The 15,543-nt window shown below is 45.4% G+C and overlaps 1 protein-coding gene across 1 annotated transcript in view; it reads right to left on the bottom strand.

Moving 5' to 3' along the window:
• Positions 1 to 15,543, bottom strand: part of LOC146194888 (signal peptide peptidase-like 2A) — a 65,213-nt gene that overhangs the window by 6,545 nt on the left and 43,125 nt on the right. Inside the window, exons 10-12 of the mRNA XM_084596659.1 lie at positions 8,775 to 8,849; positions 3,775 to 3,931; positions 853 to 930 (exon numbers count right to left, since the gene is read on the bottom strand). Coding sequence (XP_084452785.1) covers positions 853 to 930; positions 3,775 to 3,931; positions 8,775 to 8,849 — 310 coding nt within the window. The remainder of the gene's footprint in view (positions 1 to 852; positions 931 to 3,774; positions 3,932 to 8,774; positions 8,850 to 15,543) is intronic.

Raw genomic sequence — 15,543 nt, 5'->3', positions numbered from 1 at the left:
AAAAATTGTTTGAAAGGCCAGAACAGAAGCGAGCACTGGTAGCCTGTAAGCTTCGTTTTCGTCACATTTCTTTTTGCTTGGGCCTTGGATTTAAGGCTGACGCTGAGTTGTGAGTCAGCTTCCTTTTATCTTGTCTTGTGTCTTCCTGTTCGCGCCGTTTTTATTAACAATGGCTCACAATGTGCCATCACGCACATTTCAATCTGATCATCAGCTCCATTCAAGTGGTTATCAAAGCTCTAGAAATGACCAGTACGTGTTCTCAAATGTGTCGCAGTTTTGGAAGGCTGCTGCTTAACTGGTGCGATTTAATTCGTGCATGTGTCGCTGCCAACAGCGCTTTGCTTAAGACCCGTGTTACTTTCTGTGACACTACCTTGATATCGCATAGCCGAGCACTTATTATTTTCAAGGCGAGTTTCGCTCAGGCGCACTCTTTCGGGCACACGGACGCACTTGCTGGCATCACTTACGGCTTTTTATCCTAACTCGACGAGAGAAAGCCGGTGGCGTAGGGATAACGTTTCTGACCCGCGAAGAACAGGCATGGAGTTTAAATTCTACTGCTCAACAACACAATGTACTTCTAAGCCTTAATAATTTCACTGACTTCTAATGCCGGAACTCAGCCAGTACATTCTCGTCCTTTCGAATAGCTTGCGAACTGGTACTAAGATGAAATATGCACGCCGTAGTTTTCTTTCCCGTTTGTTTTGAGCAGTTTTAATTTAAATATCAGCCAACTGGACCAATAGTTTGCTGTACAGCGACACCGGGATTTTCGCAGAAAGAAACCAATAACGCTATAGTTGCTAAAACGGATCCCGTGGGAGTGGTTCATGCTATACTTACAAACGCAGGCTATATAATAGTAAAATCTTCTTCCCAGCGCCAGAAGGTCGAATGCATGGCAGTACGATACCAGGAGACCTACAAGAATGCAAGGTCAGCACAAATACCATGAAAGAAAAGCCGTCTTCAAGAAAACATGAAATTTAACTACTTTTTACTATTTCTTCTGGGTTCTATAGTTTAACAAAAACGGCAAGAATAGAATGCATATGCAGACGCATTGTTGTTTATTCAACCAATCAGGACGCAAGGTCGAACTTATAATCAGAAACAATACTATAGGAATTAAAGTGAGACGCTTCGAATACAATACTGTCTTCACAGTGCTCGCCAATACAACACGCCGTATTAGTCTACGTAAAGGCTTGGCGTACCTAAATCTGAGTCTTCATTCACCAACTTGCCTCTTTTCAACGTTCTCTCAGAAAAGCCACAACTAGATTCAACCGTTGGCCCAGCTTCCTGGAGCCAGAAGTTTCGTTTATTTGTTTTGCTGTGATGCACACCGCCAAATGAACTTGTCCGTGAGAAGCGTGCATGCTTTCCTGTATCAAACCTGTCATCTACAAAAGTACCCGCCTAACCGCGGCTGCAATGCAGCAGTTGCGCAGCTTCAACGTAAGCGATGCGAATTGCGTACGCCTTAAACTTAGAAGATGCCCTGCAATGGGGAAATATCCGGGGCGTGCGAAAGTTCGAAATTTTGTATTAGCTACTCGCTTCCCTCTATCGATTTCCCCTGAAGTAATCGATACAGTGGATGTTTAAAATATCAATTAATAAAATAATTTTTTACAGTTCCCAAATTCCGAGTTTGTGTCGCTATCTCACGTGACCTCGAGTCATCTGATCGGTCAAAACGCCAGAACCAGGTGTTGCCACTATGGAACCGGAAGAGGTGGCAACACCCGTTTCCGGCGTTTTGACCAATCAGATGACTCGAGGTCGCGTGAGATAGCGACACTCCGACACAAACGCAGAATACGGGCTATGGTTGTAATAACACTTGCCATAACTGACATGAAGCTGGAATAGTATCTTAGTAGCTTCATCATTGACTGACTAGCACAGATTTTGGCAAAGCATTAAACGACTTTAATTAGTTTGGGTTTTGGGGGGAAAGCGAGGCGCAGCGTATGTCTTATTCCTCGACAGGCATCTACATTTAAGACGAACAGCAGGAAATTGGAGGTTCCTATATTACCGATTCGAGTCCATATCTCAAAAGGTAAACTTGTCTAGCACATGGTTGCTAAATTAGAAGCGAAATAATGTGACCCCCCCTCCCCCCCCTCCCCCCCCCCCTACGCTGCACAAAAACCGGTTGCTTAAGATTTTGATACGAAGTAAGGCGCATCATTTTTCCAACACGTTTTTCTCAAAACTAGGGCAAGGCGACGGCAAGAAGTTTTGATCGCAAAGAGCTGCATACTTTTTGTCGTAAACTGAGTCCCACACTGAATCCTCGCAGCTTCTCTGCTTGATAGGTCGGAACGAGGCAACAGCGCAGAGACGCCGTCTATTGTTGTGATTACGCTGACGTGACATTCATAAGCCCTGCTTTCATGCTTGTTTCTTTGGTCATTGCAAGAAACTCTCGTCTCCACATTGAAGTTAGATGTGGCGCTCGATTCTTCGCACGTGTCATCACCAAGATTCCTATGCGTGAGATATGAGGGTAATGGAGTTAGTATATACTGACTGCATTTCTTGTGAGGCAGTGCAGACCAAGGTTGCATTTCTCATCTTTCGGAAGCCGTAGCTTCAGCACCATCACTTACATCATCGGCGATATCGGTTCTCTGTTTAGTAACGATTATTGCGCTCGTAATAGTATTCGCACAGGAAATCAATAATTATTCAAATATTTCCTCCGCGTTCGATTGAGCTCTTTCGCTATCTGGCTAATATTCCACTCAGCTTTAAATTGCGATATTCGCTCAAGATTCTGGCTAGAAAAAAACTTCAACTCATACAAGATTTATTTTTAGTACGCTTTTACGAAGATCTACACCTGTTGGTTTCTCGTTCACTCGTCAGTTATCCGGCTTCGTTGACCATCAAGGTACGCAAATTATGAAGGGTAGGAAGAACATCAGGTAATCAGAATATTGTTGGCCAGGATCATCGACTGGCGACACACAACATTAAAATATTACGCAATGAACAGTATGTTTAAGGAAAGCCTCATCTAGGGTGATCCACTTGTTTGGGAATCTCAGACTCGAGTTGCCTTGCGAAACCCTTAATCTTTGCACACTGTGTTTTCTATGCTTCCGCAGTACGTGCAATTCCCGCCTTATGAGTACGTAAAGACGGATTTGCAGTGATTAGCTGAAGTTGAGAAGGGCAAGATTACAACCGTTTAATTTATGCCCAAAAAGGTACACTCACAAGTGCAGTTTTATATATATATATATATAGAGAGAGAGAGAGACTGCTATTCTACGTTTCAGTTATCAATACAGCGCTTGTAGCTTTGAGCGCCGCAACCGCAAAGAACATTACTTAGTTCACCTCGCACTGTTCGCAGCGAAAAGAGTTCTTGTTGGATCTCCTGACTTTGCTTTGTTCCCGATCGCCACAGCGAAGCCTTATTTTGCTATTTTGCATGCATCATGGTTGTGAAACAAATGCAGGAGACTTTATGGAAAGACAGTACTGGAACAAAGCCACCTGCCATTATTATGAACGATGGTAGCGAGAACTGGACATGTGAAAATCATGTTAGGAGAGGGTCTTGTTTGTTCAGTTGGTTCTGTATATTAAGGGTCATAATGTAACTTCGTGCTCTTTGTTTTGCTACTCACATTTGGCCATGTTCAGGTTACGCTAAGACATTAAACCAGTAGGAAAAGTGGCAAAGGCGCCCCACACTCGGTGTGAATTACCGCGGAGACGTGTGGCGTTGCGATCGCTCACCTGGCGCCAGTATGTCTCCCAGACCCAAAATGGAGAACTTCAGTTGGAAGCAGTTGTAGTACGCGCCGCGATAGATCCTCGGGAACTTTATGACCATGGGCAGCACCTCCTTGACACTGCCTCCTTTGGCCACCTCAACCATCACGCTTTCGCGGTTCTGTTCAGTGTGTATGTGAACGTAAAGAGAATTATTGCCAAAGGTGACGCTCAATATTTGTATGGATGAAGGCAGCATCATAAAATCTTTTCTTAATGAATTCACCTCTGTTACCACATTTGTACCAATTAATAACTAACTATACCTTCTCGCAAGAGCACTTAAGAACGCATATCCACCAGACAATCTGGCTGCCAACTGACAATGTTCCCCTGAATATGAGAACGGCATGTAGCAAAACTGCTGCTTCGGGTAACCAAGTAGTGACTGTTAAAATTGGCAACCACATGGTTGTGGGTCAAGAAGACAGAGTTCTTGCTGTAAAACAGATTTGCGCTTTCCGTACTGTATTATATCAGGCCACGGCCGGTCTCGAGGGAGAGAGCGCTTCTCTTCTTACGGCCTCTCCAATGGGGTCTGTTTCTACCGCCCGCCGCGCCTCGGTGGGGTCGCCACCGCCCCACTGCTGCTCCTTCGCTACAGCCGTTCACGCGCAAGGGGAACGCGCGCTCACTTTTAGCTTCGCCCGCGTCAGTTGCAACCGGCAGGTCCTGACATTTCGCCCCTTATGGTTTATACAAAATCCGTAATCAACATCGAATATTTATCGTGTACGAGGAATAAAATACAGTCAACAATCCGCTCACGCGCGCGCTCCTTCGTCAGTGCGGCCTTGCACGGTCGAATGAAGCTTCGGGAACACTTCAACCTTTTTTAGCCCTAAGTTTTGTACGAAACTAAATTTACCAGGCTATGCGATGTGCCTTTGAATGTTTTAAGCAGGTGCAGCGCGACCTGACCTGAGTGCTTGGCGAACTGTTGGGTGGAGATTCTGTCAACCACTACCGTTTTCGTTTAGATCAGAAGAGGCACGGGCAAAAATTCATGGCGCGTCTCAGATTCAGAGTAAAGAACAAAAATTTACTCTTATAGTAAAAATTTTACTTGTCTAGTGGAGTGGGCTGTTCTAGCTTCGTTCAAAACATATCAGTCAGTTGAAAGACCGAAGATGTATATGTAGTCGCGAGACTACATATACATCAAGGAAATCGGCATAAACAGTTAAGTAGAATCGAAAAGAGCGGAAAACAATAATAAAATTGTCCTTCAAAGTTACACATTGCACTATATGTTCATCAATTCATCAAAATGCGACCTGCGTCTAGAAAATTCAGTCTCAAAATCTTCCTGCACGGCTTGTGCACATAAGGAGTTGGCCTCTCGGTCTTCTCTGTCACTTTCCTGGTATAATTAATTGAGAAGAAGAATTCTGAGAAATGTTTCAAATATAAAAAAGCGGACCTAATAACATAGCTGTTGTCAATTCCTTTCGGGCAACTCAGTGCTGAAATTCTGAAATGCTGACTGAATCAAAATCTTAAGTACTTCGAAAACATTTGTGTGTATAGTAGGTGCACAGCAGCGTTTTCTAAAAAAAGAAAAAGCTTGTCCAATAGGGCAACAAGCTCTGGTTTCGGATAATGCAGTCCACTAGAATATTGTCCTCGTAGAATATTGTCCTACATGGGGCTGCTTCTTTCGCTAGTTTCAAGAAGAATAGAGCAAGCGTCACACCCGAAGTTGATTAACTAAACGATATATCCAGCGGCGTAAGGTAAACCGGAATATGTGACAGTGGGAAATGGGATGGTAGGAGATGTCATGACTTCCTTCAGTGCCTTGATTTTGCTCTCAGATGAAACGTCTGTCTTGACAATGTAGTCATGTGCCGCTAGCTGTTACGGCCCTCGCACCTAGCATATGTCATTCCCTTCCGCACATTAACCTTACTTTCCCGAACAGAGCCTCAATGGACCGCTATACAGGGCTTGAAATGAGTCTTCAGTGAGAGTGTCCTTCTTTAACGCTTTAAAGTTTCTTGCATACTTTCGATATAGCAGGTGAACTCATTTGTAAGTCATTGCATCGAGTATCACCTTCATCATTTATTGGCCTCTTTTTACCATTTCGAGCACAAGTGGTGTCATGAATATCAAACCATTTTTAGTGTGTTCATAACAAGCTTAATATCACGTAAGAATTTCATTAAAACAATGTTTATTTTCAAAATTACAATAATGTGTATAATACCACACATTGGCTTATATATGAATTGTAATAACATTTAAAACTCAACCCTACAACGTTTACTTTGACTGTTATATCATGAAAGCATTTTGCAATTTACATTACATTTTTATGAAATTATTTTCATCTTCAGTGTTACATGAATGGTTTCGCATCTAGCGCGAAATACGGTTTTTTTGTAGCAGAAGAGTTGCTGTTATGCTAGCCTTGAAGAAGCTTCGATGTCATCACTTCTCATTCAGTTTTTTTTTTTTTTGTTCCTTTTCTTGTACAGGCTTGGGAAAAATTCGGACTAAAATGGACAAAAGTAGCTACCATGCCGCAATGTATGCCATGCTTGTCGAACGTTTGCTGAACGACAGTGCTTTTTTTATCCGTTCACGTGTGTAGTACGTTGACTACATGCCGCTGCATCATCTACGTTCTGTGTTCTTTAATTTCGGGGCTGCACTAACCACGAAACTCGCGAGCGACAGCGCGAAACCAGGCAAAAGCCACCCGCCGCAGCTGAAGCAGACGCGGAGCGAACAGTGAGCAGGTCGCGCCCCTTGCGGTGGTGGAGAGCGCAACTCAAGGAGAAACATTCCCATTGTTCCCGCGGCGATTGAGAAGGCCGTTAAGAAAGAGCGCGCGCTCTCCCCCGAGACCGGCCGTGATAAGGCTTGATACGACCTACATAATGGCGCGCGCTTCCAGATTGTTATAGCTCCGAGTGCTCCGGACCTCATAGCATGCATCACTTATAATAATTCGAGCGATTATTACATCTAATATATCGATAGGGAGAAACATACGGAGAAATGCCTCTCAGTTTACTATCATGTATATGTGGAGATATCAGCATCTTACATCTTATGCGCTGCTACTACATATAGAGGGTCTTATTAAGGCTTTTGGTTTGTTTGTTTTTTTCGGATTTAAAACGCAAAATTTAAGCGGCTCTATTGTTTGAGCTCGAATTCGGCTACAATATAAATTCTGAATGAGTAAACCATATGCGGGTCGTTTTTATCACTAGAAATAACCCTTTATTACCCCCGGCGCCCTTTTTAGGACAAATGTTTTATTTCTGACGCTTCATTTATGCCATAGCAATAGAGACCTCAACACGAAAAGAAAAAAACGTGGCTTCGAGGATTACAAGTGACATCACAGGCTGGAACTGACAATATGGATTTCAGACACCTTTATTGTATCGGTGCCTCACCTCGCACAATTGGGGAAAATCTAATCAAACCTAAATGGCCTCTAGATTTGGGCATAGACAGACACGTTGGCGTCCGCAAATCCAGTAAAAAAAAATTATAAAACAGAATTGGCTGATTTAAAGGCACAAGCTGCTTCTGATGTTACCGCATTGCTAGCACATTGTGGATAAGCGTCCCTGTGATTATTTTTTTATGAACAACAAGATGTGGCAGGTTTCTCTCGAAATCGTCTTCCGTGACAGACACTAATTTTGCTCCTTATTTGATATAAACATTTTGTCGCGTTCATATCATCCCTTTGTGTTAGCGTGACTGAGCTTGACTGCCTGTCTGATTGATTTTACATCGCGCAAATATTTATTAAACATTACGTCGGACATTTGGAGCAATGGAAACATTTAGAGAGGGATTCCATTATCAATAGGTGAACTTGGTAAACCGGGGACCAACAAGGCGTCCTGCGAACACCTGTATTAAAGCATCGAGATTTCAGCACTCACTTTTCGTAACGTCATCACATCGAGACATGCCATTCCATGCACAAAATTTACAATAGTTCAAAGGCATAAACAGTTGTTGGAAGACAGCGATCTGAAATAAGTACAACGTCATGAGCTGCTTTCTGTAATAAGAAACAATGCTTTTTGAAGCCATATTTCCGGTTAAACATTCAACCTTACCAGATTTTCAGGATATTCGATTGGAATGTAAGAAAGTGATAAAACAGGGTTTAACCAGGAAACGAAGACTTGTTATAGAGTAGCTAGAGTAAGCGATTTCACTGCACTTTCTCTGCCACTGGCGAAAATTTTGACACCACAAGAGTGCTACCACCTCGGTTGATACTGCTCATGGATGGGTGCATTCAGCATCTATTCTGATATAAAACTTGCATCACATATTCTTTTTTGAATCTAAAGTTAGTTGGTATGAGAGCAATCATCTCCTCGCGCGAAATAACCAATTCTATCCCATTTCAAACATAAAATGCAAACTCAGAGAGGGGAAAGACGACCTGGCGGGTGTGCTCATCTTTATCGAGCGTTTGGCAGCGTCCGGGCAAAGCTACTCACCAAGCGTCAAACACGAATTTCTATCTAAGCGTGCATTGACCCCTAAAACTGATACTGATTTTATTAAAAATTATTAAACTTTATGGCTAGCCTGTGTGGCTCACTTATACAATCACTGAAGCACCAGATCGAGCAAACGGTTATGGCTGTCCGCGTGTCATTGGGTGCAGTGTGTTTGCAAGGAACAAAACCATCCAGGGCAGTGGAGTAGCCAGAAATAAATGTTTTTCGGGGCTGTTATATGCAGCCCGAAGAAAAATAATGGGAAGCAAATGACTGAAAGACGTGGGAGAGGCAGACGCGGCGCTCAGAAAAATTCAAAGAGGGGGGAGAAGGGGGTATGAAGCCGAAACACAGCCCTTGGAAACGCCCCTGACCCAGCGCCACTACAGAACATGTGTGTCCAGAAGTGTTTCAAACAATGTGCACTACAGAACGAACACGGCACAATGGGATACGTCGATTGTAACTTACCGCGCGTAACAACGGAGTTATGAACACGAAGAAGACGTCGTAGACGAGCAGAAGTGTCAACAGGAGCGACAGGAGCTGCAACAACAAGTGAAATGGAAGAGATTAATTGGAAAATCTGAAATATTCTGGTTACAAACACGGAACAGTGTATTCACAGAGCAAGGCCAGTACACAAACCAAGGAATGCGTCATCAGCTGTCTAATAACAAAGAGCTAGCACCGCCTGTTCAGACTGATCATTCGGGAAAAGGGCCGTCGAGCCACGAATAGGGCAAAAACAATCGTTCGCAGTGCGCATACTTCGAAATAAAGGACCTCTGAAAGGGTTTCATATTGTCACAGAAGCCAGTGAAACTGGTTCAGCAGGTTTACTAGGACTAAGTAAAAGCGCCGGCAATGTCAGGCACGGAACCGACTGGCGGGGCGAGCACCGAGAGCGAAGAAGACGAGCGCGTGCCAGTCTCCCGAGCTCGCCACATGGCGGCGCCAGTACGATAACATTGCGGCATTGCCCCTCCCGGTGGAAAAGGCATCGTCCCGATGCCGAGTGGTTTTGAAAACGCGACGTGAAAACGCATCCACACTGAGTAGGTTTCGCCGCTGAGCCGCAAGGTGGCGACTCTGCTCGATCTCGAGGCCAATAGGAAGCAATACTTTTCTAAACATGAGCTGTAAATATTACATGTATATTCGTGCTTTGCCAAGGTAAACCGCCGCTGATTATTTAATTTTTTTATTTTTTTTTCACCGTAAGTTTTGTTCTTTTCCGAGTAGCTAGATGAGCAGCTTAGGAATTACAACTTAGGGATAGTTGTAATTTTGTTTTCGGAAATAATGTGTTGCTTCACTGCTGATTTTGCTTGGGCCTTTTAATTTGGCTGTTTTTCTTCTGTGAGCAAAAAAAAAAATCTCCTCAGCTGCAGAAGACAATTTAATTCCATAATTGATTAGCATGCACTCAAGCATTGAATAATTTGAAAATTACTGCCATTTGTTTGTTTGTTTTTTTGTTTTTTTTTTCAGTTCTTCAGGGGCTTTATTAAATTATTCAGGAATATTCGGGAATAGAGATGCTTGCAGGCTGTGCTTAAATAAAATTCTATAGCTGTGCTCATTTCGCATACACGTTCGATGCTAGCTAGACATCCTGTGAACACTTCAAAATGTCTGCCCCTGAACACAGATGCATATATATTATATTGTTACGTGGAAGATCTACAGTCTGAAAGCTCTCCGCACAGCTAACGTTGATGAGGGCACTGATTTCACGACACTCAGCGTCGTCGTCTTCTCGGAGTCTGTTGCACTTCTTTATCCTCATCACAAACAGCGAATACAGCTAAGTAACACTACCCCCCCGCGGGAAAAGCACAGTCCCGGTGCGGTCTATGTTAGCGAAATAGAACGTTGATAATAGAACGTTGAACTACTTCAGAATGCAAGGCCGTCACCAGGGTTCTTCAATAGTTTAACTTTACCATCTGAAACATTTGCCATGTCAAGCTTTTACATAGTGAACAACATGTTCCTCAACCGGCGCCCAAAAGATCAGATCCGCGATTAGGCGTACACTGTACGCTGTGTTCGGTGACATTCCATTGATCTCGTGAAGCTTTATGACGTGACAGAAAAGTCCATGCGTGCATGCATGTGATTAAATGCAAGTCTATGCTCAGAACTGGCCGTTGCGTGATATCAGACTCCTCACATAAGGCAGTGGCCCCTTAATCGTTATATGTCGTCGCTCTTATGGCTGTGCTGGCGCGATATGGGCACAGCCTCACCTTATGACTACTTTTCTTGAAACGGTTTTTGGCACAGGTATTGCAAGGCACAATCAGAAAAATGGTCCGGAAGCCGCATTCAGAGCGACCGCCCACGATCCTTCTATCAATTACCATTCGCAGTTGCGCCGTAAATAACGTGCCAAAGCTGACGTTAGTGGTGTTTTTTGTTTTTTTCAAGAAGCTCGCAAACGGCAGCGTTGTGCTTTTAGCTAATTTTGGCACACAAAACAACTCTTCCTAGTACAATTTGTACCCGCTTTTGTAATGAGGTACAAAACAGTTACTTTGTCGCCGGCTCATCATACAACGTCAGGCAGAATTTGCACCAAAAGACAAAGCAAGAAGCCCACATCACGCGCGCAGTCAAGGGTTCAAGCACGCATCTCATCCGCTGACCTGACGTGCTGACATGTAAGCGGGTGGGCGCGCCATCTAGCGGAGGCATCACCAGACGGTTTCAACGCTCCCCATAGGCACCGCTTGGCGGTAATTACACTTCAGTATTCTAGCCACTGTAACCATGGCGCCAATTAAGAGGGGACACGGCTCATTGCTGTCCAAGAATCGAATTTTTTATTTCTTCATTTTTGCGGTCCTGAGACATTTCCACAACTATCTGCAAATTTGGTTGAAAAATACCACCTATTTTGCACATTACAGCGTTCCAAAGCTGAATGCTTGGCCCTTTAAATTGAGGTCAAATCGCGCTGAGTTTTGATCGGCCGCAGACCGAAAAATACCTGCTCCACTGGCATCATTCTAGTCTCGTTCGAAAGATTGTGATTCAGGCTATTCCCATATCACGATTGGCATCCATGAGCAAACACCCGAAGCGGAAAACAGAGGGACAAAATTATGCGAAATGCGCTGCTATTGGGCTCCGAAAGCATGTGACCCAAATGACCAATTTTGGTTGGCTGCCAGCGTCGACTGCTTGCGGCCTGGCACTATTTTGAAAAGGTCGCATAGTTAGGCCTAGCTGATTTAGCGATGCCCTGGCGTCATGACCACAGCGTAAAACGCGGAAAATGTAGGTTCGAGCTTCATACTGGCCTAAAAAGCAAAGAAAGGTAGAGATAAGAGGCGCGCTGGCAATGCGGCAACGAGTCATCCTGTTATGCACAATCAATGACGAAGCACCGACGCTCCGCAGTGGGCTGATAAAGGCGTAGCCGGTGGTGCTCAGCATGACAGATAGAGCGATTTCCTCGAGGCGATTCCTGCCTCGTACGAGCATCTTAATCATCATGACGATGCAGATGAAAAAATTATACCTAAATATAGTGCCTAGAATATACTGGCTAGTGTGACAAGTGCCCCCACTTCCCTCTTGGCGAGGATGGTTCCGTTTACAATGAAAGCCAATCGGTAGCGGCAGAGGGCGCTGCTTGTCGGGAGGGTGCCACGGTTTTCTCGCTTCAGAAGACTGCAATCTGTTCGTCTTGTCAGAATAACAGTTTGAGGGGCGAGTTGGTGCTTCATAGTACCCATAACTGCGGCGCAACATACACAAATACGTGAATAGAAACACGTGAATAGTGTGCCTGTGTTGTGTTTCTATTTTGTGTACGTTGTGCCGCAGTTCTGGCTACTATGTTGGTGTTGTGCGTGCGTGTTAAACCTGCTTTGCGCGTCCTTTGCATTCACCAATGTGCAGCTGTTTATTTCCGGTGTAGGTGCTTGCACACGCGAGTCGTTCTACACTTCTAGCTGCTCTTTTTTGCGTTTTGTGCGTGCATTCTGTGCCCACTTTTATCTCTTCTTTTTTCACTGGTGAAGAGAGTTCCTGATTGTTGTTTCCCCAGTGCCTGCACAGGAAAATTCCAAAGATAAAGCGGCAGTGCACAGAGTGCTTTGTGGGCAAACGGGGCTAGAACAAGAAGCGTATTTTCATGTTTACTGCGCCATCTGATGCCAAGTACGCATTTTGCAGAATGGGAACGAAACATCGATAGAGAAGGTACACGCCAACTGCTTTAGTTTGTGAGAAACATTTTTAGAGCATGCATTCACAAGGGTGAAAAGTTGGGCGAGTCGGTAACGGTGCTCCATGACATGAGTGTGCGGAGTGAAAGGATGAAGGACAAGAAAATATACACAATCAGGCACTACACACAGCACCTGCGTTGTGTACCTTTTCTGTATCTGTCCTCTTGCGCAACACTCTCATGTCATGGATGCAGTTATATATTGTGCTTATGTTTCACCGTAAGTGGCATTACCAACGAGCTACCCCGCAATGAACCGGCCTCGTCTCGTGCCTATTGTGAATCTGAGGGAAAAAAAACTTTGTCATCCTTTTCATTCAAAAGATGGTGACTTTGGCAAAGCCTGGTGTGGAGGCCATGATGTACCTTAAACCATGGCGCTGTAAGTAAATCAAACATTATGGTGTTGCAGCACTGGCAGACAAGGACAAAGGACTAGGGACACACACAACTGCGCTGACCCTAGTCATTTGTCCTTGTTGCTGCGACACCATAATGTTTGATAACCACCACCAACTAGCCCAGCAGTATACCCTACATATGTAAGTAAATGTTCCTCGTTTGTGCTCTGCTGTTCGTGCAATTCTGCCACATTACATGTACATAAAAGGAGTGTTACACGACTTTTTTTCCTGTGTTGTTCACATATACAATATATAAATAAAACTGGGCATACTTGTTTACTTGTCAGCAAGTGCACAGAAAGAACTCATGCCAATACAGCTGAAGCATTTCACTTTGTTCCAAAAGTTACAAATAGTGTGAGCACTGTGTGGTGCTTTATCTTCCACATGGCTGAACGTGCTGCTTCATCTTCATCCTGCTCTCTCTTATAAATACCCACCATCATCGTGGAGTGTGGTTGGCTGCAGTATGCGACCAGTAAAACCTGATCTCCCAAGTCCGACCTTCGCGTTACCTTACACGTGGTGGAGGTGCGCCTTGATTTCTGGCCGCCGTTTGACCCCGACAACCATCGTCATCACCCAAGAGGGCCACTCCGCTGTTCTGGCTTCTACCAACTCGACCCCAGCTCCCCTTGCTACTTGGACTGTCAGTAGCCGTCAGCGCGACCCGCAGATGTTCGCTGGTCTCCGCGGCAGCAATGCTGATGACTGGCTCGACAGCTACGACCGGGTCAGTGCTTTCAACCGATGGGATGATTCTCTTAAACTAATTAATGTGTCCTTTTATCTGACGGATGTGGCCAAAACATGGTTCCTAAACCATGAATCGACGATTCCAGACTGGGCTACCTTTAAGCAAAAGTTACGCCAGATTTTCTGCGCTCCTACTGTTAGCACGGAGTCCGCCAAGAAGAAACTAGAAGCCCGACTTCAGCGGTCTAATGAGACCTATACCTCTTATATAGAAGATGTTCTTGCACTTTGCCGGCGCATAAATGACACCACGCCAGAGGCCGAGCGGGTTCGGCACGCCCTTAAAGGTATTGGGCCACTCGCCTTTAACGCCCTGGCCGTGCAGAACCCTACCACTATCGACGTCATCATATCGACTTGTCAACGCCTTGACGAACTACAGTCAATACGCCTGCAGCCTGATCCCACTTCCTTTGGTTTCACTGCAGACCTCCGTGCGCTTATTCGCGGATTAATTCGTGAAGAGCTCTCAGCTCAAGGTAATTTGTACCGCCCTGCATCTGAACCACATCCTTCAAGTGCCGGCCTCCGTAGCTTTGTCAAAGAAGAGCTGGCCTCAATGACCTCTTCCCCTCCAACACCGGTCGCTCCTACCATCTGTCATGTGTCAATGTACGCCCAGGTCACGTCCTTGCCGCCTGCAGTTGGAGCGCCTATGCCACCGGCGCCTACCACTGCTCATGTCACCACGTTGGCACCACCTGCCGCGTCACCGACATACTACCCCACCTGGCACCCAGCCCGCCCTGTTTGTTATTACTGCGGGTACCGAGGCCATATTTCTCGTTTCTGTCGTCGCAGGCTCCAAAATGAACGCCGCAGCTACGACTCATTTGAAGCAGACTACCCTCCTCGCTTCTCCAGCTCTCACCACCATTCATTCCCTGATTATCCCCGACGTTCATCACCCCCGTCAGAAAGTCCCAGTCTGCCTGGTGGTTACAGGCCTTCAAGACGCCGTTCTCCTTCGCCTTTTCGCCGCTCAACCTCGCCTCTCCGCCAAGCTTCTCTGATGACCCCCCGCCTATCGGAAAACTGACCACTGCAGTTTTAGGAGGGAAAACTACACTCTTCGGCCATCCCAAAAATCCTCCGGAACGTCCCTGGAATATTATTTTAGTTTGGGTTGAAGGTTTATCTGTTGAGGCTTTAGTTGACACGGGCGCCGCTGTTTCTGTGATACACACTGACTTGTGCTCCCGTTTGCGAAAAGTGAAAACGCCTTACGATGGACCTGAACTCTGCGGAGCTAATGGTGCAATAATTCGGCCTTTTGCTACATGTACTGTGCGAGTTTTTGTTGGCGGTGTCCGCCACCATGTACAATTCGCCGTGTTGTCACCGTGCGCTCTCCCAATTATTTTAAGCTGGGATTTTCTGTCTGCCGCATCAGCCAGCATTTCGTGTCGTGACAGGGTCATTTACATGAACGAGAGCGATCCGTCTTCTGAATTTCCCGAGCCCCGTCATCGCCTGCTTGCCGCTACTGACTCAGTGTTGCCCCCTCGATGAGAACAACTTGTCGCGCTTACTTCAACTGACATTGATGGCGGAGATGTGCTAATCGTGCCCTCTGATCGCCATCTGACCCGTGGAATTGCGTTACCACCAAGTCTTGTTCGGTTTGAGCATGGCACAGCGCTTGTCGCTGCTTCGAACACTTCCCCAGAGCCCATTGTGCTGACTAAAGGGACATGTTTTCCTTGTGCCCTGGACATTCACCCGGTGTCCCTCACCACCCTTACCACCCCCTCTTCCTCACCAGCAGCTTCTTCCGATGCCTCTCTCTGTGTTATCTTTGGCACCATCAATCCTGACCTTCCTGCGACTCACC

This window comes from Amblyomma maculatum, chromosome 3 (genome assembly GCF_055883805.1).
Source record: "Amblyomma maculatum isolate TAMU_Amacu chromosome 3, ASM5588380v1, whole genome shotgun sequence".
Taxonomy (NCBI): domain Eukaryota; kingdom Metazoa; phylum Arthropoda; class Arachnida; order Ixodida; family Ixodidae; genus Amblyomma; species Amblyomma maculatum.
Note: the sequence above shows the minus strand (reverse complement) of the source record. Positions and strands in the feature narration are given on the sequence as shown.